Source organism: Oncorhynchus kisutch, linkage group LG3 (assembly GCF_002021735.2).
Source record: "Oncorhynchus kisutch isolate 150728-3 linkage group LG3, Okis_V2, whole genome shotgun sequence".
NCBI lineage: Eukaryota > Metazoa > Chordata > Actinopteri > Salmoniformes > Salmonidae > Oncorhynchus > Oncorhynchus kisutch.
This window is the reverse complement of record NC_034176.2, coordinates 35741473-35767121: the sequence shown is the minus strand read 5'-3', so window position 1 is coordinate 35767121 and position 25649 is coordinate 35741473. Positions and strand designations below refer to the sequence as shown.

The window sequence follows — 25649 nt, the reverse complement described above, 5'->3', positions numbered from 1 at the left end:
ATTTGTTATGGGATAACTACTGAAAATTGCAGTAGGTGGGGGTGGTGCTGGCAATGTGTAAGGCCTAGGTTTCACTTTCAGTTAAATTCTCATGTTTAACTTGTGAGCCTCATAACAATCTTTTTCATAGAGACTAGTCTAGCCTAGGGAACAGTTCCTGTTCACTGAGCTCCTTCCTCCAATGTGTGCTGTCTGACAGGTCTTCTTTTTTAAGACTATTTTCTTTTGATCCTATGGATCCTCATCAAAGGATGTCCTTCCCTTCCCCATCTTCAATATCGTGTTCTCTCTGTTGGAGACACTGTGGGGCGAGCAGCATAGCAATGGGGATTAAAACACCCGTTCTAACTGCTCAAATCACTGGCGTCGGCAAACAATTCAAGACCAATTCATTCTCATAATGAGCTAATGTCTATCCAGTCTGTGGAATGGAGAGATGGTCAACTGAGCTGAGTGTGTAAGAGAGCTGATATGGGGGAGAGAAGGGGTGGAGTACCATGTCATTCTTGCTCCCCTTTGTGTGAGAAATGTACATGGATAGTCTACAATCCTGGCAGATTGTGAGGAGGGGTTTCTTTACCCGAAGACTTGGCCTTAACGGTAACGTCATTGTCCAAACGTTGGTCTGATTGAGCATTTTATTCTGTGGCCAGACTTGTCGTAATATTTAACGTTGTCGAAATGTTAGTCTGATTTAAGAGAGCTGCCATTGGAGCTGATTTTGGCTTTAGAGGGCTGTCAGGTGAAAGCTGCAAATTTATTCTGTCTCCATCTGCTGCACTGGATCAATCTGATACTTGCACCTCCCCTGGCCTTTAGAAGCCTCAGCCTCTCTCTGACATGGCCCTTTTGGAACTCTGAAGGATGAGAAAATGTGTTTGTTTTTTTGCCTGCTGTTGTATTATGGATTTGATGTGATGTTTGCGGTGGGGCGGGGTCTGGAAAAGCCCATCTCTTGTGATCCGTCTATGCACACTGTGCAGCAGTCCAAGCTGGGTGGAGAAAGTAGGCAGGGGTTGTAATGTTATTGCGTTAAGGTAATCAAGTTACATGGAGAGGCAGAGGTATAGATGTGCATACCAAATTAAACCCTATTCCCTATGTAGTGCACTACTTTTGACCAGTACCCATGGGCTCTGGTCGAAAGTAGTGCACTACATAGGGAATAGGGTGCCATTTGGGACACAATCATGGTGTTGGGTCGTGACAGCACATCAGCTTTCTCCTGCTGCTGCAGCTGATGGGGAACGGGGTGCGGTGCCAAACCTTGCCGTGTCCTGAGGGGAGGAATAGTGCACACACAGACAATTAGGGAACATGCAACCTCAGTCAGGAGCTCAGCTCAGTCAGGTCTGCAGCAAGGCACTGCACAGCTCTTTATTTTCTCTGTCACACCTCAGGCGTCCGCATGCTTCCCAGCCGAAACAGTTGAGTATATAGAGTTCCTGCCTATATTATGACACTCTGTCATTTTTTTTTTGGGGGGGGGGGGTCGTTTTGGACTTCGGTGAGGGTTTTTTCAGCTGTTCGGGGCCCCCCCTTTTAATTTTTTTCCCCCAAGCGACGGTCTTTTAAGGGAGTATGCGAGCACAGCCAAGTTCGGTTAGGCGCCAGCCTAACTGAAGCATACTGACGCCTTGATTCACTCATTGGTGCAGAATGCAGCCTGGCAAATGAGCACAGGTTACTTCATCTTATTCCGTTTATAATGCACAACTTTGGACCAGAGTGCTATGGGCCCTGGTATAAAGTAGTGAGATATATATATGTGTATATAGGGTGCGATTTGGGCCGCTGAAGACACTGCCAGGGCTCAGTCTCTTCGATTTAAAGAGATGCGACCCAAAACATAATAATATGTCAAGATGGATACCACCACTGGCGCTAAAGTACATTACCTTAAGCGGTTTACCATGGTCTCCCTCATAACTCTAGTCCTCTCTCTTTCTCTTTTTCCCTCAGGCTAATTTTGGCCGCAAACAGAGATGAGTTCTACAACAGGCCAACCAAAGCTGCAGACTTTTGGGCGAGCAACAGCGAAATCCTCAGTGGTAAGTATCTGCACTTGACATTGAAGTGGCAGAACCACACTGTGGGGCGACAGAGAGAATTTAGTCTTTCTCTGAGAGCCTTTTATTTCACCACAACCCATTTCATTTAAACTCGGCTAGAATGCATTCATGAGCCAGATATTGGTTTCCATGTCAAGAGACAAATAAAATGTGATTTGATCTCCTAGGTCTAAACATTCTCTCCCAGACTCATGGTTAGAAAGTTTTGGAGTGTAGCATAAGGTAACCAGTCCATCCAGTATGCATAATAATACAGTCTACACTTAACGGTGATTCATAGAATTTGTTTAATTTTGGAGTATTGGCTAGACCAATTATGTACCAAAGACAATCTTATGTTTTTTGTTTTTCTGCCATGCATAATATGCAGTGGGCTATGTATTGTATAACGACACAATGTAAAAAAAAAAAAATGTCTTCTGTTTTTTGGGGGTGGGAGGACTTAGGCTCAAATATAGGCCTATGCATGAGTGCTAAAATGCTTATGGGTGTTTCATGTGCAACATTTGAAATGCTTTGACTTAATCATCACCTGAGAAAGCGCTGTCCATTTCATTGTTTGGCTTTGAAACAACATCCACTTTCAACCCATTGTTGAACTTCTTTCTTTAAATTGATCGTCACAGTGAGGTCAAAAAGTGTAGCCTAACTGTGAGTTTTAAAAGCATGATACTGTTTTGCTGATGTGATTTTCAATTGTATTTGTATTGATGTCAGAGTGGTTAGAGGGACAATAGAGCACTGCGTACTGAGCACTGAGTACCGTGCTTCTACACCTGCATTGCTTGCTGTTTGGGGTTTTAGGCTGGGTTTCTGTACAGCACTTTGAGATATCAGCTGATGTACGAAGGGCTATATAAATACATTTGATTTGATTTGAGTACCAGGCCATTAACAACCTGGTGGTGGTTAGGGTACTCCCAATACGTGTCCAGAGGGTGTAAGAGATTACCGTGACTCAATGGTCATGTGGAATTTGACTGCGGTCATGACTGCCAATGTGACGGGAATACTTTTTGAGAGGAATTTAATGCACTGATTGTCCCAGTCATTCCATTTCTTCATTATTAAGAGCATAGAGCATTGACTGAGGAAAAGAAAATGCATCTCTGAGTATTCAGGCTGTTTAAAAAGTGAACCGGGTGTAAGGCTAAGAAGGGGGATTACAATATGTGTCCTGTCATAGAGCATTGCTTCTCCTCTATTTCTGAGTGATTCCTTTCATTTCCTCTCCCTCTCACAGCAGACTAGGAAGTTGTTTTGTTCAACAGCCTTTTTATAGTATTTCTGAGTCAACTATTTATAAAAAAAAAATTCCCGTTACACAGGCTTGAGTAGCAGCCATTCAACTGACGGCTGATTCTATGTGGTGTGGCAGAAATTAATGAGTGTGGCCAGTGAGGCTCTTATCTGGTGTGTGGGTGGAGGGATGGTGGTTGGCCTCTGGTTGAAGGTGATGGATCATGTTGATGTGTGGACTCAAACAAACAAACATCAACAAGTCAATCTCGGCCTGATCTTACAGCTAAACAATGTGTTGATGTTTTATTGCCAATTTATTCATCTATGCCTCACGGGGAGAGCAGAGCTGAGGACTTTTGAAACCTTTTTCAAGGACAGCACACGCATAGTAGCACTGACTGTCTTCATGTTTGTCGGCTCTACCATCATCCTGGGAGAATAAGCTCTGGGATTCCAGCAGCTCCATCTCTACCGGTCCCTATTGGGTTCAGGCCTTGGCTGGGTTTCTCTGCAGCAAAGTACCTCTCCTCTGTTCCCTGGCTGTCTCAGTGCGCCTGTATTAATGAGGTGGAAGTGTAGACTTACCATCTTGCCTCTGCACATGCTTCCCTTAGTTACCCAGCCTCTCTCATAGAAACACACACAGCCTATCTCAGTGTTTTAAGTCACAGTTTAGGTCTAGATGAACCGCCTGTATCGCATGGCCCTTTGCCTCCGGAAGTTTATTCAAGTTTTCGTACAGTATAAGTATTAATAACTTGGTATTCATTCTTCAGTGGGTTCATTTCTTCCAAGTGCAATACAAGTGCAAAATGGTAAGCGACTAGCAAGTCACACTGGTTGTAATAAAATTATCTATATATCTCTTAACGCTCCACTGCTAGTCGTATTCCCTATGAGTCGTGTAAGGGCATCGCTTCACTCTGCGTCCAGACAAACAGAATGTATGAGTAGAATTAATCTATTCAGCGTTTTCAGAGTACCGTGCTCTACATGGTAATGAGGCTCCCATGATGATGAATGCAAGGCAGAGAGGCCTGTCTGTTTCTCAGAAAACTACTGCTCAGCCCTAACTGCATAAAGTACAAAATTGCCTCGTCCTTGAATGTTTTGGTTTTTATGCACTTCTTCAGGATTTTTTTCTGTAACTCACAAAGGAGTAAAATTAGGCAGTCAGCGATGGCTTGGAGCAGGGTGAAACATTTGTACTTAGTGCTTCTTCTAGAATTAATAGATTTATTATAAGCAAACTCTTGTTTTGAGTGACTGGCAGCATTATTGTCAGCAATACATGATTGCCATTGTTGATTCACAGTGTGTATGATATATATATATATATATATATATATATATATATACTAAACAAAAATATAAAGGCAACATGTATGTTGTCTGGTCCCATATTTCATGAGCTGAAATAAAAGATCCCAGAAATTTTCCATTCGCACAAAAATCGTATTTCTCTCAATTTTTTTGCACACATTTGTTTACATCCCTGTTAGTGAGCATTTCTCCTTTGCGAAGGTAATCCATCCACCTGACAGGTGTGGCATATCAAGAAGCTGATTAAACCGCATTATTATTACACAGGTGCACCTTGTGCTAGCGACAAAAGGCCAATGTGAAATGTTGTCACAACACCTGATGTCTCAAGTTTTGCGGGAGCGTGCACATGGCATGCTGACTGCAGGAATGTCCACCAGAGCTGTTGCCAGATAATGTAATGTTTGTTTCTCTACCATAAGCCTCCTCCAACATCGTTTTAGAGAATTTGGCAGTATGTCCAACCGGCCTCAACTGCAGACCACTTGTAACTACACCAGCCCAGAACCTCCAAATCTTTATTCTTTACCTGTGGGTTCGTGTGAGACCAGTCACCCAGATAGCTGATGGAACTGAGAAGTATTTCTGTCTGTAATAAAAGCTCTTTTGAGAGAAATGATTTTGATTGGCTGGCTTACCAGTGGGTGGGCCTATGCCCTGCCCAGTCATATGAAATCCATAGATTAGGGCCTAATAAATGTTTCAATTGACTGATTTCCTTATATGAATCGTAACTCAGTAAAATAGTTGAAATTATTGCTTTTTGCGTTTTATTTTTGTTCAGTATAGCATCAATCTCACTGGTCAGTTAGGTCTATAACTGTTGTTCTATTTTCAGACAGAGGTGTTACAATGGGAATAAAATTAATGTATGTGTTTTGTGACAGACATGGAGTGTGATGTGATTGTGTGTTGTCAGGGCTGGACCTGGAGGAGGGGAAGGAAGGAGGATCATGGCTGGGGATTAACAAGAGGGGCAAGCTGGCCGCACTGACCAATTACCTGGAGGGAAGGCCCAATCCAGACGCACAAGGAAGAGGTGAGGACCAACTTGGATGAGAATATACCCACTGAGCAGCCCGATATGTACATTTTTAAGAGGCAGTGTATTGATATTCAGAAAGTGTTCAGACCACTTCCCTTCTTCCCCATTTTGTTACCTTACTGCATTATTCTAAAATTAATACAATTTATTATTTTCCTCACCAATCTACACACAATACCTCATAACGACAAAGTATAAACATGTTTTTTGACATTTTTGCAAATGTATTAAATTAACAGATACCTTATTTATATAAGTATTCAGACTCTTTGCTATGAGACTTTTAAATTGAGCTCCGGTGCATCCGGTTTCCATCGATCATCCTTGAGATGCAACTTGATTGGAGTTCAGCTGTGGTAAATTAAATTGATTGGATATGATTTGGAAAGGCACACACCTGTCTATATAAGGTCCTGCAGTTGACAATGAATGTCAGAGCAAAAACCAAGCCATGTGGTCTAAGGAATTGTCTGTAGATTGTGTTGAGGGAAGGGTACCAAAAAATGTCTGCAGTATTGAAGGTCCCCAAGAACAGTGGCCTCCATCATTCTTAAATGGAAGAAGTTTGGAACCACCAAGACTCTTCCTAGAGCTGGCCGCCCGGCCAAACTGAGCAATCGGGGGAGGAGGGCCTTGGTCAGGGAGGTGAACCCGATGGTCACTCTGACAGAGCTCCAGAGTTCCTCTGTGGAGATGGGAGAACCTTCCAGAAGGGCAACCAGTTTCTGAATGTCCTAGCCAGAGCCTGGACTTGAACCCAATCAAACATATCTCTGGAGAGACCTGAAAATAGCTGTGCGGTGATGCTCCCCATCCAACCTGACAGAGCTCAAGAGGATCTACAGAGAAGAATGGGAGAAAATCCCCAAATACAGGTGTGCTAAGCTTGTAGTGTCATACCCAAGAAGACTTGAGGCTGTAATCGCTGCCTAAGGTGCTTCAACAAAGTACTGAGTAAAGGGTCTGAATACTTATGTAAATGTGATATTTCATTTTTTTACATTTGTAATACATTTGAGAAAATATCTAAACCTGTTTTTGCTTAGTCATTATGGGGTATTGTGTGTAGATCGAAAGAAAAAAAGCAATTGAATTCATTTTAGAATAAGACTAACGTGGAAAAATGTCAAGGGGTCTGAATACTCTCTGAATGCACTGTAGTGTTAATATTTCATTCCTCAAAAAACTTTGTTCCTAGGAAGCTGCAGCTAACATGGAGCTGGAATGGTCAAATGGATGGAAATAAACCGCTTTTTGAAGGATTCATTCACTAGCAATAGCACCACAATAAGTGAATAGTAGTGTCAGCCAGTCTCCCTCGCCGCCTCTGTTTGCACGCTACAGTAGCTCTCCACTGTCGTTCTGTATCAGAGCTGTCTACTGCCGATGCTCAGCCCCACAAGGGAAACACCTCCTTGTGTAATAGCAGTTTTCAAATTGTTTTATTTTCTTCAAGGCCATATTTCAGTCTTTTTCCTGACACACTTCATTGTTGTAGTGCAGATCCCCCATCTTGGGTAGTAGCCTGTCCTCCTAACAGCTAACTCACAGTGCTACGTAACATGGAAACTATCTCGAATGTCACTCAGTCCAAGACCTATGTTACATATTTTATCTCAAATGTCCTCCACGTAACTGCATCACAATTTGCTCAATTTATTTTTATTTAACCTTTTATTTAACCAGGTTAGTCTTGTTTTCAAAAGAGACCTGGACCAATAAGCGGTGTTGTGTCGATCATATTGGATAGTATAACTAAATGTGTCTGTGGTTCCAAAACCAAATAGCCAGCCCACTGATGAATCTACTTCTGCTATGTCCAGGGGCCTGCCTAACTGCTCTGTAACCTCTCTGTGCATTTAGTGTGAATATAAGAATAATGTTGGTTTCATGTGTTGTAGGGTTCCTGGTGTCCAATTTCCTGGCAGATCAGAGCCAGGACAGCTACTCCTACCTGAAGAGGGTGTCATCTGAGGGACATCTCTACAATGGCTTCAACCTCCTCACCGCTGAGTTCAAGTGAGTCAAGGGATGTGGGCAGATGGATCAGGAGAGGTGGTCAGGGTTTGATGGAGCTCTGAGCAAAACAAAAGACCATGGGATGGGTTGATTTAATGTTTTTGGCGAGGTTTGGCCTTGCTACTCTACACACCTTCTGCATAGTTTTTATTTTGTAAAGTGTGCTTGCTGAAAAAAAGCACGACTTTATAAACTGTTCAGTTATTATTATTCCGCTGGAACCTTTTAGCGCCAAAACCGTTAAACCATTGGTCAGTGTGCTTGAAAAAAACCACTTTCTGATACTACTGATACTTTTCACACTACAACCATATTTGCATAAATCCCAATTCATTTCATTGGCCGTAGACTTGAATGGGAAAACTATGCAGTGAACTAGTCTTCAACTGTTTAAGCGAGAAGCACTATGCAAACTGTGGAACTCGCAGGCCAGTCTGGAATAGGTTGCTTGTATACAGCTTTTTGATACCATGTATACTTGTTGAACTATAACTGTCTTAAATGTGCATAAATGTGCTTGAATGGATTCGCAACTTCTCTTGAACCATGAAAGCTACAAACACCAAACCAACTTTGACATGAACAGACGGACACAACATAGATTGCTTGTCAAAAGATTGTTGATGGTATTTCCGGCAACGGCGATGCTCTAACATGACTCGTCTGCTTAGTGTCATCGAACTTTATACATTTGACACTTTTTAGGTATCTTGACGGTTTACCCGTTTGTTGAAAATGTAATACGTCTCTTTTATCGGCAAAACAAAAGATGCTTGAGCAGACGAGGCGTGGAAATGTGCCCCCCACCCCTTCGGCCTCGGAGGATGCTAGCTCGGACGAAACACCATGATGATTCAGAATGGAGATGGACAAGGGTAAACAAAAATTGTAGAGACACTTTCTGAACGCAAAATCAAAATGTATTTGCTGTTTAATCAACTCCATGAAGACCAGAAAGTCACAAAGAGACGACTGACACGCTGACAAGTTAGAAAAAAGACTACGCTTCAATTCTGGACGTCCGCGAGTAATGTGGATCAAAAGCACAAGAAGGTGGAAGACGGCATTTCGACACTTGAGGAGGAATTATATTCTCAAAAATGTCCAAAGGTGCTCAAATTTTAGGTTGCAAGTTTTCCCGGAGGCTGTGGAGGGAAGAAATGCCATCTCTTTTCTACAGGAATGGATTCCCAAAATCCTGGAGCTACCCCATTCTCTGCTGCCTGAGCAAAGGGAGAGCTCAAGAATGGAGGTGCTGTCATCAGGATGATGGTGTTTTTTAAATTTTTTTAAACTAATTGCCCCTTTTCCTATTTCATATTTGAGGGATGATGGTCATCGTCTGGTAAAGGTTATCATTTATTCATCATAGCTTTTTTCCTGGGGTGCTTGGGTGCGCTTTTGCTGCTACGCGACACAGGTTTCGGGGCACCTTGGGGAATGCCGATTGGTTGACATTTGAGTGTACTGGTAGGCGTGGCTGAGGGTGAACATGAACGCATCCTCCGTTTTTTTCTTTTCAGAGACATGCTCAAATGGGGCTAAATAGTCCTGTCTTTTTTATTGCCGATGTTTGTCGCTTTGATTGACATTTTATTTTGTCTCAACTACCAATTTTCATGTTACGGGGATCCATGCGCTATACGTATAATTTAGATTGAACCTAATTTGGGTGATGCTATGCACAGCAGGTATATCTATTTTAAAGACTAGCGTCGAATGGGAATGGGGTTTTTAACTTTCAGTTCGGGAGGAGGTTGCGTTGGTGGTTTAGAGTTTGCCAAAAGGCACCTAAAAAACTCTGACGTTGAGAAACAAGATTCTCTGGTCTGATGAAACCAAGAATTAACTCTTTGGCCTGAATGCCAAGCGTCATGTCTTAAGGAAACCTGGTACCAACCCTATGGTGAGTCATGGTGGTGGCAGCATCATGCTGTGGGGATTTTCTTTCAGCGGCAGGGACTGGGAGACTAGTCAGGATCGAGGGAAAGATGCACAGAGAGATCCTTGAAGAAGACATGCTCCACAGCGCTCAGGACCTCAGCCTAAGGTGAAGGTTCACCTTCCAACAGGACAACGACCCTAAGCACACAGCCAAGACAACACAGGAGTGGTTTCGGGTAAGTCTCTGAATGTCCTTGAGTGGCCCAGCCAGAACCCGAACTTGAACCTTATCGAACATCTCTGGAGAGAACTGAAAATAGATTTGCGGAGACGCCCCCCCCCCCCCCCCCCCCCCCATCCAACATGACAGAGCTTAAGAGGACCTGCAGAGAAAAATGGGACATACTCCCCAAATATTGGTGTGCCAAGCTTGTAGCGTCATACCCAAGAAGACTCGAGGCTGTAATCACTGCGATAAGGTGCTTCAATACAGTTATGAGTAAAGGGTCTGAATACTTATGTAAATGTGTATTTCAGGTTTTTATTTTTAATACATTTGCAAAAATGACCTTATCTGGAAAATGAACAAAGTAACAGCTGACGACTCAACTCTACAAAAACTAGACTCAAAGCGATTGGAATATAACAACCTGGCGACCTATAAAGCAGAAAACACATTTAGGAGAACAAAACAAACCTACTATATGAACATGGTGATAAATAAGGAAAGTTGCTTGCTTGGCAGATAAGGCGAGAGGAAGCTAGTAGAGTTATTAGCTCTATTAAGATGTCCAATAACAGTTGTTCAGGGTCCTGAGGCAATTCATCTACTCTTTAGAGAGTTTAATGAAATGCTGTCCAAGTCTGAAAGGGATACCCTGGACACAATGCATGGGTTTTTGAACAAACTCAATTGACAAGCTTTAACTGATGAGGATCGAAAGGGTTTTGGAGAAAGAGATTACATCTGAAGAAATTAGCGAATCCATTTTCAACACCGCTGGGAGAAAATCACCAGGGTTAGACGGATTCCCTGTTGAAATCTATAGAACATTTTTATCCAAACGAATTCATCCTCTTTGCAATATATTTATTCAAGCCATAGAGACAGATAAGCTCCCAGATACACTTGAACAAGCACTGACCAATATCTTTATTGAACACTGCATATAAAATTGTTGCTAAACTCATAGCTCTTAGACTAGATAAAGTTCTTCCTGACTTGGTTGAGAAGGACCAAACCGGCTTAGTAAGAAACCGCTCTTCTCCTGATTTTAATATCAGAAGATGATTTACCATGATGCATTATGTATAGAATGGCCAGGAATCTGTAGTGGTGGTTTAATAAGATGTGGAAAAAGCTTTAGACCCCATAGAATGGAACTACTTGTTTAAAGTTTTAGAGGATGAATATTGGACCTAAATATCTTGGTCTGATTTGGATTACTGTACAAATGTACGGTATCTCAGATCCTGACTAATGGATATATATGGGACCTTTTCAGGATATAAAATAAACCTATCAAATAGTATAATCATGCCTTTTAACCGAACTGCTATGCAGAACCTGATTTTTAGACCAGACGTTTTCTTGGAGATGCCAGAAAATGACACATCTGGGATTGCAAATTCCTTCTCAAATGAATAAGACCTATCAACTGAACTATATTCCACTTCTCAAAAAGGTTGGGAAAGAGTTGGATAGATGGCTGGATTTACCAATTGCTCTTATTGTGTAATTATTCTACCTTTTTATAACCTTTGCCTTTCCTATTACCAATTATGAATTTTTTCTTCAAACAACTTAATAGTTGACCCACTGGCTCCAGGTCATCTACAAGTCCATGCTAGGTAAAGCTCCGCCTTATCTCAGTTCACTGGTCACGATGGCAACACCCACCCGTAGCACGCGCTCCAGCAGGTGTATCTCACTGATCATCAAATCAAATCAAATTTATTTATATAGCCCTTCGTACATCAGCTGATATCTCAAAGTGCTGTACAGAAACCCAGCCTAAAACCCCAAACAGCAAGCAATGCAGGTGTAGAAGCACGGTGGCTAGGAAAAACTCCCTAGAAAGGCCAATACCTAGGAAGAAACCTAGAGAGGAACCAGGCTATGTGGGGTGGCCAGTCCTCTTCTGGCTGTGCCGGGTGGAGATTATAACAGAACATGGCCAAGATGTTCAAATGTTCATAAATGACCAGCATGGTCGAATAATAATAAGGCAGAACAGTTGAAACTGGAGCAGCAGCACAGTCAGGTGGAAGTTGAAACTGGAGCAGCAGCATGGCCAGGTGGACTGGGGACAGCAAGGAGTCATCATGTCAGGTAGTCCTGGGGCATGGTCCTAGGGCTCAGGTCCTCCGAGAGAGAGAAAGAAAGAGAGAAGGAGAGAATTAGAGAACGCACACTTAGATTCACACAGGACACCGAATAGGACAGGAGAAGTACTCCAGATAACAAACTGACCCCAGCCCCCCGACACATAAACTACTGCAGCATAAATACTGGAGGCTGAGACAGGAGGGGTCAGGAGACACTGTGGACCCATCCGAGGACACCCCCGGACAGGGCCAAACAGGAAGGATATAACCCCACCCACTTTGCCAAAGCACAGCCCCCACACCACTAGAGGGATATCTTCAACCACCAACTTACCATCCTGAGACAAGGCTGAGTATAGCCCACAAAGATCTCCGCCACGGCACAACCCAAGGGGGGGGGGCGCCAACCCAGACAGGATGACCACAACAGTGAATCAACCCACTCAGGTGACGCACCCCCTCCAGGGACGGCATGAGAGAGCCCCAGCAAGCCAGTGACTCAGCCCCCGTAATAGGGTTAGAGGCAGAGAATCCCAGTGGAAAGAGGGGAACCGGCCAGGCAGAGACAGCAAGGGCGGTTCGTTGCTCCAGAGCCTTTCCGTTCACCTTCCCACTCCTGGGCCAGACTACACTCAATCATATGACCCACTGAAGAGATGAGTCTTCAGTAAAGACTTAAAGGTTGAGACCGAGTTTGCGTCTCTGACATGGGTAGGCAGACCGTTCCATAAAAATGGAGCTCTATAGGAGAAAGCCCTGCCTCCAGCTGTTTGCTTAGAAATTCTAGGGACAATTAGGAGGCCTGCGTCTTGTGACCGTAGCGTACGTGTAGGTATGTACGGCAGGACCAAATCAGAGAGATAGGTAGGAGCAAGCCCATGTAATGCTTTGTAGGTTAGCAGTAAAACCTTGAAATCAGCCCTTGCTTTGACAGGAAGCCAGTGTAGAGAGGCTAGCACTGGAGTAATATGATCCAATTTTTTGGTTCTAGTCAGGATTCTAGCAGCCGTATTTAGCACTAACTGAAGTTTATTTAGTGCTTTATCCGGGTAGCCGGAAAATAGAGCATTGCAGTAGTCTAACCTAGAAGTGACAAAAGCATGGATTAATTTTTCTGCATCATTTTTGGACAGAAAGTTTCTGATTTTTGCAATGTTACGTAGATGGAAAAAAGCTGTCCTCTAAATGATCTTGATATGTTCTTCAAAAGAGAGATCAGGGTCCATAGTAACGCAGAGGTCCTTCAGAGGTTTATTTGAGACGACTGTACAACCATTAAGATTAATTGTCAGATTCAACAGAAGATCTCTTTGTTTCTTGGGACCTAGAACAAGCATCTCTGTTTTGTCCGAGTTTAATAGTAGAAAGTTTGCAGCCATCCACTTCCTTATGTCTGAAACACATGCTTCTAGCGAGGGCAATTTTGGGGCTTCGCCATGTTTCATTGAAATGTACAGCTGTGTGTCATCCGCATAGCAGTGAAAGTTAACATTATGTTTTCGAATGACATCCCCAAGAGGTAAAATATATAGTGAAAACAATAGTGGTCCTAAAACGGAACCTTGAGGAACACCGAAATTTACAGTTGATTTGTCAGAGGACAAACCATTCACAGAGACAAACTGATATCTTTCCGACAGATAAGATCTAAACCAGGCCAGAACATGTCCGTGTAGACCAATTTGGGTTTCCAATCTCTCCAAAAGAATGTGGTGATCGATGGTATCAAAAGCAGCACTAAGGTCTAGGAGCACGAGGACAGATGCAGAGCCTCGGTCCGATGCCATTAAAATGTCATTTACCACCTTCACAAGTGCCGTCTCAGTGCTATGATGGGGTCTAAAACCAGACTGAAGCATTTCGTATACATTGTTTGTCTTCAGGAAGGCAGTGAGTTGCTGCGCAACAGCCTTCTCTAACATTTTTGAGAGGAATGGAAGATTCGATATAGGCCGATAGTTTTTTATATTTTCTGGGTCAAGGTTTGGCTTTTTCAAGAGAGGCTTTATTACTGCCACTTTTAGTGAGTTTGGTACACATCCAGTGGATAGAGAGACGTTTATTATGTTCAACATAGGAGGGCCAAGCACAGGAAGCAGCTCTTTCAGTAGTTTAGTTGGAATAGGGTCCAGTATGCAGCTTGAAGGTTTAGAGGCCATGATTATTTTCATAATTGTGTCAAGAGATATAGTACTAAAACACTTGAGCGTCTCTCTTGATCCTAGGGGCAGCGTAACTGAGGTTTGGAGGAATACGCAGGTTTAAAGAGGAGTCCGTAATTTGCTTTCTAATAATCATAATCTTTTCCTCAAAGAAGTTCATGAATTTATCACTGCTAAAGTGAAAGTCATCCTCTCTTGGGGAATGCTGCTTTTTAGTTAGCTTTGCGACAGTATTAAAAAGGAATTTCGGATTGTTCTTATTTTCCTCAATTAAGTTAGAAAAATAGGATGATCGAGCAGCAGTAAGGGCTCTACGGTACTGCACGGTACCGTCCTTCCAAGCTAGTCGGAAGACTTCCAGTTTGGTGTGGCGCCATTTCCGTTCCAATTTTCTGGAAGCTTGCTTCAGAGCTCGGGTATTTTCTGTGTAAATGTCTAATGAGACATTTTTTTTAGTTTTTAGGGGTGCAACTGCATCTAGGGTATTGCGCAAGGTTAAATTGAGATCCTCAGTTAGGTGGTTAACTGATTTTTGTCCTCTGGCGTCCTTGGGTAGGCAGAGGGAGTCTGGAAGGGCATCAAGGAATCTTTGTGTTGTCTGTGAATTTATAGCACGACTTTTGATGTTCCTTGGTTGGGGTCTAAGCAGATTATTTGTTGCAATTGCAAACGTAATAAAATGGTGGTCCGATAGTCCAGGATTATGAGGAAAAACATTAAGATCCACCACATTTATTCCATGGGACAAAACTAGGTCCAGCTTATGACTGTGACAGTGAGTAGGTCCAGAGACATGTTGGACAAAACCCACTGAGTCGATGATGGCTCCGAAAGCCTTTTGGAGTGGGTCTGTGGACTTTTCCATGTGAATATTAAAGTCACCAAAGATTAGAATATTATCTGCTATGACTACAAGGTGCGATAGGAATTCAGGGAACTCAGTGAGAAACGCTGTATATGGCCCAGGAGGCCTGTAAACAGTAGCTATAAAAAGTGATTGAGTAGGCTGCATAGATTTCATGACTAGAAGCTCAAAAGACGAAAATGTCATTTTTTTTTTTTGTAAATTGAAATTTGCTATCGTAAATGTTAGCAACACCTCCGCCTTTGCGGGATGCACGGGGGATATGGTCACTAGTGTAGCCAGGAGGTGAGGCCTCATTTAAAACAGTAAATTCATCAGGCTTAAGCCATGTTTCAGTCAGGCCAATCACATCAAGATTATGATCAGTGATTAGTTCATTGACTATAATTGCCTTTGAAGTAAGGGATCTAACATTAAGTAGCCCTATTTTGAGATGTGAGGTATCATGATCTCTTTCAGTAATGACAGGAATGGAGGTGGTCTTTATCCTAGTGAGATTGCTAAGGCGAACACCGCCATGTTTAGTTTTGCCCAACCTAGGTCGAGGCACAGACACGGTCTCAATGGTGATAGCTGAGCTGACTACACTGACTGTGCTAGTGGCAGACTCCACTATGCTGGCAGGCTGGCTAACAGCCTGCTGCCTGGCCTGCACCCTATTTCATTGTGGAGCTAGAGGAGTTAGAGCCCTGTCTATGTTGGTAGATAAGATGAGAGCACCCCTCCAGCTAGGATGGAGTCCGTCACTCCTCAGCAGGTCAGGCTTGGTCCTGTTTGTGGGTGAGTCCCAGAAAGAGGGCCAATTATCTACAAATTCTAACTTTTGGGAGGGGCAGAAAACCGTTTTCAACCAGCGATTGAGTTGTGAGACTCTGCTGTAGAGCTCATCACTCCCCCTAACTGGGAGGGGGCCCTCATCCCTAAAGCCAACACCTCATTTGGCTGCCTTTCGTTCCAGTTCTCTGCTGCCTTTGACTGGAACGAATTGCAAAAATCACTGAAGTTGGAGACTTTTATCTCCCTCACCAACTTCAAACATCTGCTATCTGAGCAGCTAACCGATCGCTGCAGCTGTACATAGTCTATCGGTAAATAGCCCACCCAATTTACCTACCTCATCCCCATACTGTTTATATTTATTTACTTTTCTGCTCTTTTGCACACCAGTATCTCTACCTGTACATGACCATCTGATCATTTATCACTCCAGTGTTAATCTGCAAAATTGTAATTATTCGCCTACCTCCTCATGCCGTTTGCACACAATGTATATAGACTCTCTTTTTTCATTTTTTTTCTACTGTGTTATTGACTTGTTAATTGTTTACTCCATGTGTAACTCTGTGTTGTCTGTTCACACTGCTATGCTCCATCTTGGCCAGGTTGCAGTTGTAAATGAGAACTTGTTCTCAACTAGCCTACCTGGTTAAATAAAGGTGAAATAAAAATAAAAAATACAAATAGGAATGTCTCTTCATTTCAGTCGAAAGGAAGACCTCCCAGAGTGAAACTCAACTTTTTATTCAATCTATAATCCGGAGGAGTGCTTACTCTTACTCCAGTTGTGTTTCTGTTCAAGGCTGTGTGGGTATGGCAAGATACAACAAGTTCACCCTCTTGGAGACAGACAGAGGAAGTGAAGTGTCTTTCCCCTGTCTCATTGGCATCTATAACTTTTATATGAGCCCACCTAAAGCTTTGATGGGTCTCACAAATTACTTTAATTAAAAACACTAAATATATTGAAGTCTGTAAACAGAAGGGCGTATGTATATCTATATATACACTGCTCAAAAAAATAAAGGGAACGCTTAAACAACACAATGTAACTCCAAGTCAATCGCACTTCTGTGAAATCAAACTGTCCACTTAGGACGTAACACTGATTGACAATAAATTTCACATGCTGTTGTGCAAATGGAATAGACAACAGTTGGAAATTATAGGCAATTAGCAAGACACCCCCAATAAAGGAGTGGTTCTGCAGGTGCTAACCACAGACCACTTCTCAGTTCCTATGCTTCCTGGCTGATGTTTTGGTCACTTTTGAATGCTGGCGGTGCTTTCACTCTAGTGGTAACATGAGACGGAGTCCACAACCCACACAAGTGGCTCAGGTAGTGCAGCTCATCCAGGATGGCACATCAATGCGAGCTGTGGCAAGAAGGTTTGCTGTGTCTGTCAGCGTAGTGTCCAGAGCATGGAGGCGCTACCAGGAGACAGGCCAGTACATCAGGAGACGTGGAGGAGGCCGTAGGAGGGCAACAACCCAGCACCAGGACTGCTACCTCCGCCTTAGTGCAAGGAGGAGCAGGAGGAGCACTGCCAGAGCCCTGCAAAATGACCTCCAGCAGGCCACAAATGTGAATGTGTCTGCTCAAACGGTCAGAAACAAACTCCATGAGGGTGGTATGAGGGCCCGACGTCCACAGGTGGGGGATGTGATTATACAGCCCAGCACCGTGCAGGACGTTTGGCATTTGTCAGAGAACACCAAGATTGGCTAATTCGCCACTGGCGCCCTGTGCTCTTCACAGATGAAAGCAGGTTCACACTGAGCACATGTGACAGAGTCTGGAGACGCCGTGGAGAACGTTCTGCTGCCTGCAATATCCTCCAGCATGACCGGTTTGGCGGTGGGTCAGTCATGGTGTGGGGTGGCATTTCTTTGGGGGGCCGCACAGCCCTCCATGTGCTCGCCAGAGGTAGCCTTACTGCCATTAGGTACCGAGATGAGATCCTCAGACCCCTTGTGAGACCAAATGCTGGTGCGGTTGGCCCTGTGTTCCTCCGAATGCAAGACAATGCTAGACCTCATGTGGCTGGAGTGTGTCAACAGTTCCTGCAAGAGGAAGGCATTGATGCTATGGACTGGCCCGCCTGTTCCCCAGACCTGAATCCAATTGAGCGCATCTGGGACATCATGTCTCGCTCCATCCACCAACGCCACGTTGCACCACAGACTGTCCAGGAGTTGGCGGATGCTTTAGTCCAGGTCTGGAAGGAGATCCCTCAGGAGACCATCCGCCACCTCATCAGGAGCATGCCCAGGTGTCGTAGGGAGGTCATACAGGCACGTGGAGGCCACGCACACTACTGAGCCTAATTTTGACTTGTTTTAAGGACATTACATCAAAGTTGGATCAGTATGTAGTGTGGTTTTCCACTTTAATTTTAAGTGTCACTCCAAATCCAGACCTCCATGGGTTGATAAATTTGATTTCCATTGATAATTTTTGCGTGATTTTTGTTGTCAGCACATTCAACTATGTAAAAAAAAAAGTATTTAATAATATTTCATTCATTCAGATCTAGGATGTGTTATTTTAGTGTTCCCTTTGTTTTTGAGCAGTGTATATATAACAAACACCTTTCTATAATAATTATCCCCATCTTACACAAAGCCCTCATAGTATTACAATTTCTTGGTTAAACAAAGGAATTAAAACATTTGGTCATCTGTATAGAGAAGGTGAACTATTATCCTTCCAACAACTGGCATCTCACTTGTAGTTAGTGTATTCGGAAAGTATTGAGAACCCTTGACTTTTTTCAAGTTTTGTTACATTACAGCCTTACACTAAAATGGTTTAAATAGGTTTTTTGCTAATTTACACAATACGCAATAATGATCGAGTAAAAAACAGGTTTTGGACATTTTTTCACATTTTAAATGAACTGAAATCTATTTTACATAAGACCTTCAGGCCCTTTTACGCAGTACTTTGTGGAAGCTCCTTTGGCAGTGATTTTTAAAGCCTCATGTCTTCTTGGGTATGATACTACAATCTTGGCACACCTGTTTTTGGGGAGTTTCTCCCATTCCTCTGCAGATCCTCTCTGTCAGGTTGGATGGGGAATGTCAATGCACAGCTATTTTCAGGTCTCTCCAGAGATGTTTGATCGGGTTCAAGTCCGGGCTCTGGCTTGTTCCCTCAAAGACACTCAGACTTGTCCCGAAGCCACTCCTGCACTGTCTTGGCTGTGTGCTTCGGGTCATTGTCCTGTTGGAAGGTGAACCTTCGCTCCAGTCTGAGGTCCTGAGCGCTCTGGAGCAGGTTTTCATCAAGGATCTCTCTGTACTTTGCTCCTTTCAACTTTCACTCGATCCTGACTGGTCTCCCAGTCCCTACCGCTGAAAAACATCCCCACAGCATGATGCTGCCACCACCATGGTTCACCGTCGGGATGGTGCCATGTTTCCTGAATCTTGGTTTCATCAGACCAGAGAATCTTGTTTCTCATGGTCAGAGTCCTTTAGTTACAAGCGGGCTGTCATGTGCCTTTTACTGAGGAGTGGCTTCCGTCTGGCCTGATTGGTGGAGTGCTGATTGGTGGTTGTCCTTCTGGAAGGTTCTCCCATCTCCACAGAGGAACTGTTGAGCTCTGTCAGAGTGACCATCGGGTTCAGGTTCACCTCCCTGACCAAGGCCCTTCTCCCCCAATTGCTCAGTTTGGTTGGGAGGCCAGCTCTAAGAAGAGCCTTGGTGGTTCCAAACTTCTTCCATTTAAGGATGATGGAGGCCACTGAGTTCTTGGACCTTCAATACTGCAGTAATTTGTTGGTATCCTTCCCCATAATCTGTGCCTCGACACAATCCGGCCTTACAGCTCTACGGATAATTCCTTCGACCTCATGGCTTGGTTTTTGCTCTGACATGCACTGTCAACTGTGGTACTAATATAGACAGATGTGTGCCTTTCCAAATCATGTCCAATCAATTGAATTTACCATAGCTGGACTTCAATCAAGTTGCAAAACAAACAAAAAAATATGAGTAAGAGTAAGAAATAAAAGTAACAAGTAGTTAAAGAGCAGGAGTAAAATAACAATCGCGAGCCTATATACAGGGGGCACCGGTAAGTCAAGGTAATTGAGGTAATATGTGCATATAGGTAGAGTTATTAAAGTGACTATGCATAGATAATAACAGAGTAACAGCAGCGTAAAAGGGGGCGGGCACTGCAAATAGTCTGGGTAGACATTTGATTAGATGTTCAGGAGTCTTTTGGCTTGGGGGAAGAAGCTGTTTAGAAGCGTCTTGGACCTAGACTTGGCGCTCCGGTACCGCTTGCCGTGCGGTAGCAGAGAGAACAGTGACTTGGGTGGCTGGAGTCTTTGACAATCTTTAGGGCCTTCCTCTGACACCACCTGGTATTGAGGTCCTGGATGGCAGGAAGCTTGGCCCCAGTGAGGTACTGGGCCATACACACTACCCTCTGTAGTGCCTTGCGGTCAGAGGCTGAGCAATTGCCATACCAGGCAGTAATGCAACCAGTCAGGATGCTCTTGATGGTGCAGCTGTTGAACCTTTTGAGGATCTGGGGACCCATGCCAAATCTTTTCAGTCTCCCCCATTCCCTTTTACAACTTCTATCATTACTACTGCTGTTACTACCACTTCAACTTCTTTAATTACTATCTTCTAGTTTTTATAGAGTTCTGGCAGACAATGCTGTCTCAACTCTTTCATTTCCTAAGGTACATTCAAGACATGCCCACCAGGTTGCAAATCAACCCCTAGTCCAAGGCACATGTAGTTCTCAGAGGATTTTCTACCAAGCCTTTTAAGGTTTAGCTATTTCTATATTGCATATTCCTTTTCAGACCCTAGGGCTATGGGTCGATTTGACCTTGGGCATAAGTGTCTGTTACCATGTGTTCTCTCTGTTCCCATCTCTTGTTGGACTGGCTCATGATGAATCAGGGATGATGGTGCCTTCTCTCCAGGGTCCATCAGAGGCATGAGCTACAGCCACCTGTTCTCTCTCTTTCTCTCTGTCCCTGTCTCTCTCCAAACACAAAAGAAACCTTGAATTGAAGAAACCGTCATAAGAATTCTGAGAACACCTGTACATTTTTTTCCCTTTACCAGTCAGGCTTGTGAGGGCATGTCAAAAGCGCTACGAATGATTTGACAAAGGGAACCCAGACAATATTTAATGTAGGGAACTTTTTTCCCCACTCTTTCTGTTTTCTCTTACACTCTGCAGCAGACAGTGTCATTTAATTTGATGGCCTTGCGATGTGGACTGGAGAGCAAAAATTAAAGTGCGTCCCTCTGAAACTAAGACCGCTGTCATGAAGGGGGCTCGATAGACATGCCATCGGCATGGCAACAGGGCTTCAGGTCTCATTTTGGAAGTCAGGCGGTTCATGAACAACTTTTCCCACTTCCTGCCAGGGGAAGCAGGGTTTTCCCTGTGGAGCGAGGGGTCCTGATCAATATATCCTGCTGATGTGGCCTAGAGCAGGAACGGCACAGTGTGTGAGCAGATCTCTTGTTTTAATCCTCCTCCTCTTCTGTTGTTTCCAGGTACTGTTCTTTCTCCCCACCTACAAGCTTCTCTCCCCTCTCTCTACATTGTGTGTATTATAGCAGGTAGAGATCTCCGTGGGTTGTGTTCTGTTGTGTGTTAACAGCAGAGCCTTTCAGGAATGCGAATGGCCTCATTAAGACCTGGAATTATGTACGTGTTGTATGGCTCCTGCTGCTGCCACCCCTGCGGCAAGAGACTTAACGAAAGGAGACCTCACTGCCACCAGAAATGTGTGTACACACACACACCGTGAGATGTCAGCCGAGAGAGAGCAACAAGTAATATGTGTTTCTTTGATGTATGCTCTGGCCTGGCCAATCATCTGGTTCTGAAATCACTCCATCCCTCTCTGTCTGCCTGGACCCATGGGGCTCCCTGTCGACTCACTACAAGATGTATGGATACTGACAGATAGGACCCTGCGGTACGCAACAGCATAATAAAAACAGACATTGGATGGCAGCTGCTGTGACTGTAATGTATTTGGTTGTAGACCTTTTTGTTGTTGTTGTATAAACAGGCTCATTATAGAGCTATTAGTTTTCCCTCTCTGCACAGTGAAACAACAGTCATGCGTGTTCGTTAGAGATAACCCAGAGGAAATGCTGTCTGCGGCTGCTCTGTTCCCGAATCGATAATTACGTCTTGTCTCGTGGATACAGAGGAGGCCCTATATTACAATTAATGGATTTGTCATTCCATCCTTAACCGACGTGATGATTTATGATATGATGGTGATGTGGGACAAGATGTGTGGAGGCCATTTTTAAACATCCTCTGTATTCCTTCCTGTTGTATAATGTACAGGCAACTGCCAAAATAAAACAAACACTTGAGCAAATGAGGGATACAAATAGTGACGTGGTAAAACAAATTGGTGAGGAAATTCTGACCATGTATAAAAATGCCCAGTGGCCCATTACTTCAGCCACCATGGCAAGAAGAAGAGATCTGTGACTTTGAAAGAGGGGTCTCAAAGGAGCACAGGGGGTTTAAGTATTCATATCAAACAAATTAGGTAAATATGTCATTTTTATATCACACGCCCTATTAAGACACTCTGTTGGTGTTTACTTTATTTTGTCCGTTACTGTATATTAGCGCTGTGATGGTCACAGACTTTTGGATGACTGTAACTGGCCTGCCAAATGACCTTTAGTCTCTAATAACCGTTCAAAAAGCACTTTTTTTAATGAATGTTTTTGAACATTTTCACCTTTTCTCCGCTCCTGACTGCATGTAGAACTGGCGTTCCCAGTCGAGTCAATGATGGCATAATGGGTGAACTGGTGGCCGTTGTGAGCAAGCCAGGAAATGTACCCATCAATATGGGTTGTGACTGGAGGGAGTAATGTTACGACTGAAAGCAGAGCTGCAAACGCTCAAGCATTGGTCTTCAGAACACACGCATTTGACAGTCTTTTCACGGCACGCCTCTTTTAGCTCACGCATTGGAAAGTACTACTTTTATTTGTCTAATTAGTCCACAATACCAGGCAGCCATTGTGAGTGTACCCGTGAGTTTACCAGTCAAATTGCCAGGGTTAGGGGTTCCAAGCCCATTTTATTCATTGTTTGCTACTACACCTTGTAAGTTTCATCACGTTGTAAGACTCCATGGTATCGCACGGAAATGCCTCGGCCATCCCGTTTTCAGTCAGATGTTTGTCGTCAAAAATTGTGAATAACTCACCACAGTTTAATGAGAAGGGTGTGCTTGAAAGGATGCACATAACTCTGCAATGTTGGGTTGTATTGGAGAGAGTCTCCGTCTTAAATAATTATCCACACAGTCATTGGCTGTATTTAGTTTTCATGCTATTGAGGGCAGAGAATCCACTCTCACATAGGTACGTGGTTGCAAAGGGCATCAGTGTCTTAACAGTGCAATTTGTCATGGAAGGATACTCTGAGCACAGCCCAATCCAGAAATCTGGCAGTGGCTTCTGATTTAAATTCAATTTTCACAGAACCGCTTGTTACAATTTTGATGAGGCTCTCTTGTTCAGATATCAGTAAGTGGACTGGAGGCAGGGCATGAAAGGGATAACGAATCCAGTTGTTTGTGTCATCTGTTTCGGGAAAGTAATTGCGCACCCAGCTCACTCAGGTGCTTCGCTATATCACATTTGACATTGTCCGTAAGCTTGAGTTCATTTGCACACAAATCATACAATGATGGAAAGAGCTGTGGGTTGTCCTTGTTCATGCAGACATAGAAGAGCTCCAACTACTTAATCATAGCCTCAATTTTGTCCCGTACATTGAATATAGTTGTGGAGATTCCCTGTAATCCTAGATTCAGATCATTCATGCGAGAAAAAACAGGCCAGTTGTGTGAGAAACTCGTCATCATGCAAGCGGTCAGACAAGTGAAAATTATGGTCAGTAAAGAAAACTTTAAGTTCGTCTCTCAATTAAAAATAACTTGTCAACCAGCGCACTCATGTATGTTGCAAACGCGTTACATGGTCGCTGCCTATATCATTGCATAGTGCAGAAAATACATGAGAGTTCATGGGCCTTGTTTTAACAAGGTGAACCATTTTCACTGTAGTGTCCAAAACGTATTTCAAGCTGTCAGGCATTCCCTTGGCAGCAAGAGCCTCTCGGTGGATGCTGCAGTGTACCCAAGTGGCGTCAAGAGCAACTGCTTGCACGCGCGTTACAACTCCATTATGTCTCCCTGTCATGACTTTTGCGCCATCAGTACAGATACCAACACATCTTGACCACCAAAGTCCATTTCATGTCACAAAGCTGTCCAGTACTTTAAAAATATCCTCTCATGTTGTCCTGGTTTTCAGAAGAGGATATCTTCTTTAATTTACCCCCCATAAACGTAACAGACATATACCAGGAGCTGTGGCAGGCCTGCCACGTCTGTTGACTCATCCAGCTGTAACGCATAGAATTCACTGGCTTGTATGTGAAACAGTAATTGTTTCAAAACATCTCCTGCCATGTCACTGATGCGTTGTGAAACAGTGTTGTTTGATGGAGGCATTGTCTGGTATAGTTTTTTTGGGCCTTTTCCCCCTGCATAGTCCCAGCCATATCCGCGGCAGCAGGAATAATTAAGTCCTCCACAATAGTATGGGGCTTGCCTGTCCTAGCCACTCGGTAGCTCACCATAAAAGATGTTTCTAGCCCCTTCTTATTAATGGTATCTGTAGCTTTTATACATGTCTTACTACTCAAAAGTAGTCTTTATTCTCGGTCAAAGTCCTGTGTCTTATTATTAAAATTATCATGTTTAGTTTCAAAATGTCTGCGCAAGAGTGAAGGTTTCCCTCGAGAGAGTAACGGTTAATGTGATTGGATGTTAATTATTTGACATTGTGGTGTTATTTCGCTTAACACTAGATGGATTCATTTTATTTTTGGCAGTGAAGCGAGGCTACTCCAGGCGAGGAAAAAAAACTCACCCAAATGTATAGCCCCGTTGGAAAATATAAATGTACTGTTTGAAAATGTGTCCGTGTACCCTAGTTTGGGAATACCTGGTCTAGAGCATTGAATGGCACTTCAGTGCCCATGAGTAAAGTCAGATGTCTTACAAAAGTAGTAATAGTTCATTTTGCCTCTGAAAATGTTTGTTTGGGGTTATATTTGGAAATTGGCAGTATTCAAAGAAATCTGCTCTGCACCCGTTCACTGTTCACCTACTACTGTCTAATTTACCAAGACGTAATTCAATTGAGAATGTTGACTTTTATACTTGCTATTTGAGTTGACCTGAGACATTTCCATTGTTTTAAAGACCCTGGCCCTTTCTGCTCAGCTGAAGTTGACCGGCTTTTCTTTGTTCACAGAGGAACTTTATGACGTGATGGTCAGATGTTGTTATGGGTGGTCTTTCTGTTGGGATTAGAGCTGCTGTCTAATAAGTCGTTTTAACTTTGTTGCTCAACTTGGGCATCTACCTGATAGTGAAATGCAAAACTACATCAGAGAAATTTGTTGTTTACCCTCGGACTCGCAATGATACCTCCCAATCCCACTGATGTTTCTCAATGTTCATCAGCCCAATATCAACAAACCTGAGGCCGCTCAGCACAGCAGCAAGGAGCAAAATAAGGCACTGCTTAAAAGCTTCAGAATAATAGACTGCATTTCATTTATAAACATCTACTATCCTGCTGCATATAGTGATTATCATTCTGGCAGCTAGATCTTCAAAGTGCTGTTTCTAAAGCTTCACAGAACTTTCTCTTCCTGTTAGTAGTTAACGCTGTCCATTGCTAGCAGCCAACTCCTGTGGCTCCTCATCTCAGCCCAAATCTTTGTCTGGGTTGGCACTGAGAGTAATCTACATAGCTCCATCTCTTCCCAGCCCAATGAGCCCATAGCACCATCTGGCCACCTTTCTGCAGGGTTGCAGTTTT

The 25649-nt window shown here is 43.5% G+C and overlaps 1 protein-coding gene across 3 annotated transcripts in view; it reads left to right on the top strand.

Moving 5' to 3' along the window:
- Positions 1-25649, top strand: part of LOC109881824 (transport and Golgi organization 2 homolog) — a 57790-nt gene that overhangs the window by 12908 nt on the left and 19233 nt on the right. For all 3 annotated transcript variants that reach the window (XM_020473946.2, XM_020473930.2, XM_020473939.2), the window contains exons 3-5: positions 1963-2051; positions 5557-5676; positions 7584-7701. In XM_020473946.2, coding sequence (XP_020329535.1) covers positions 1963-2051; positions 5557-5676; positions 7584-7701 — 327 coding nt within the window. The remainder of the gene's footprint in view (positions 1-1962; positions 2052-5556; positions 5677-7583; positions 7702-25649) is intronic.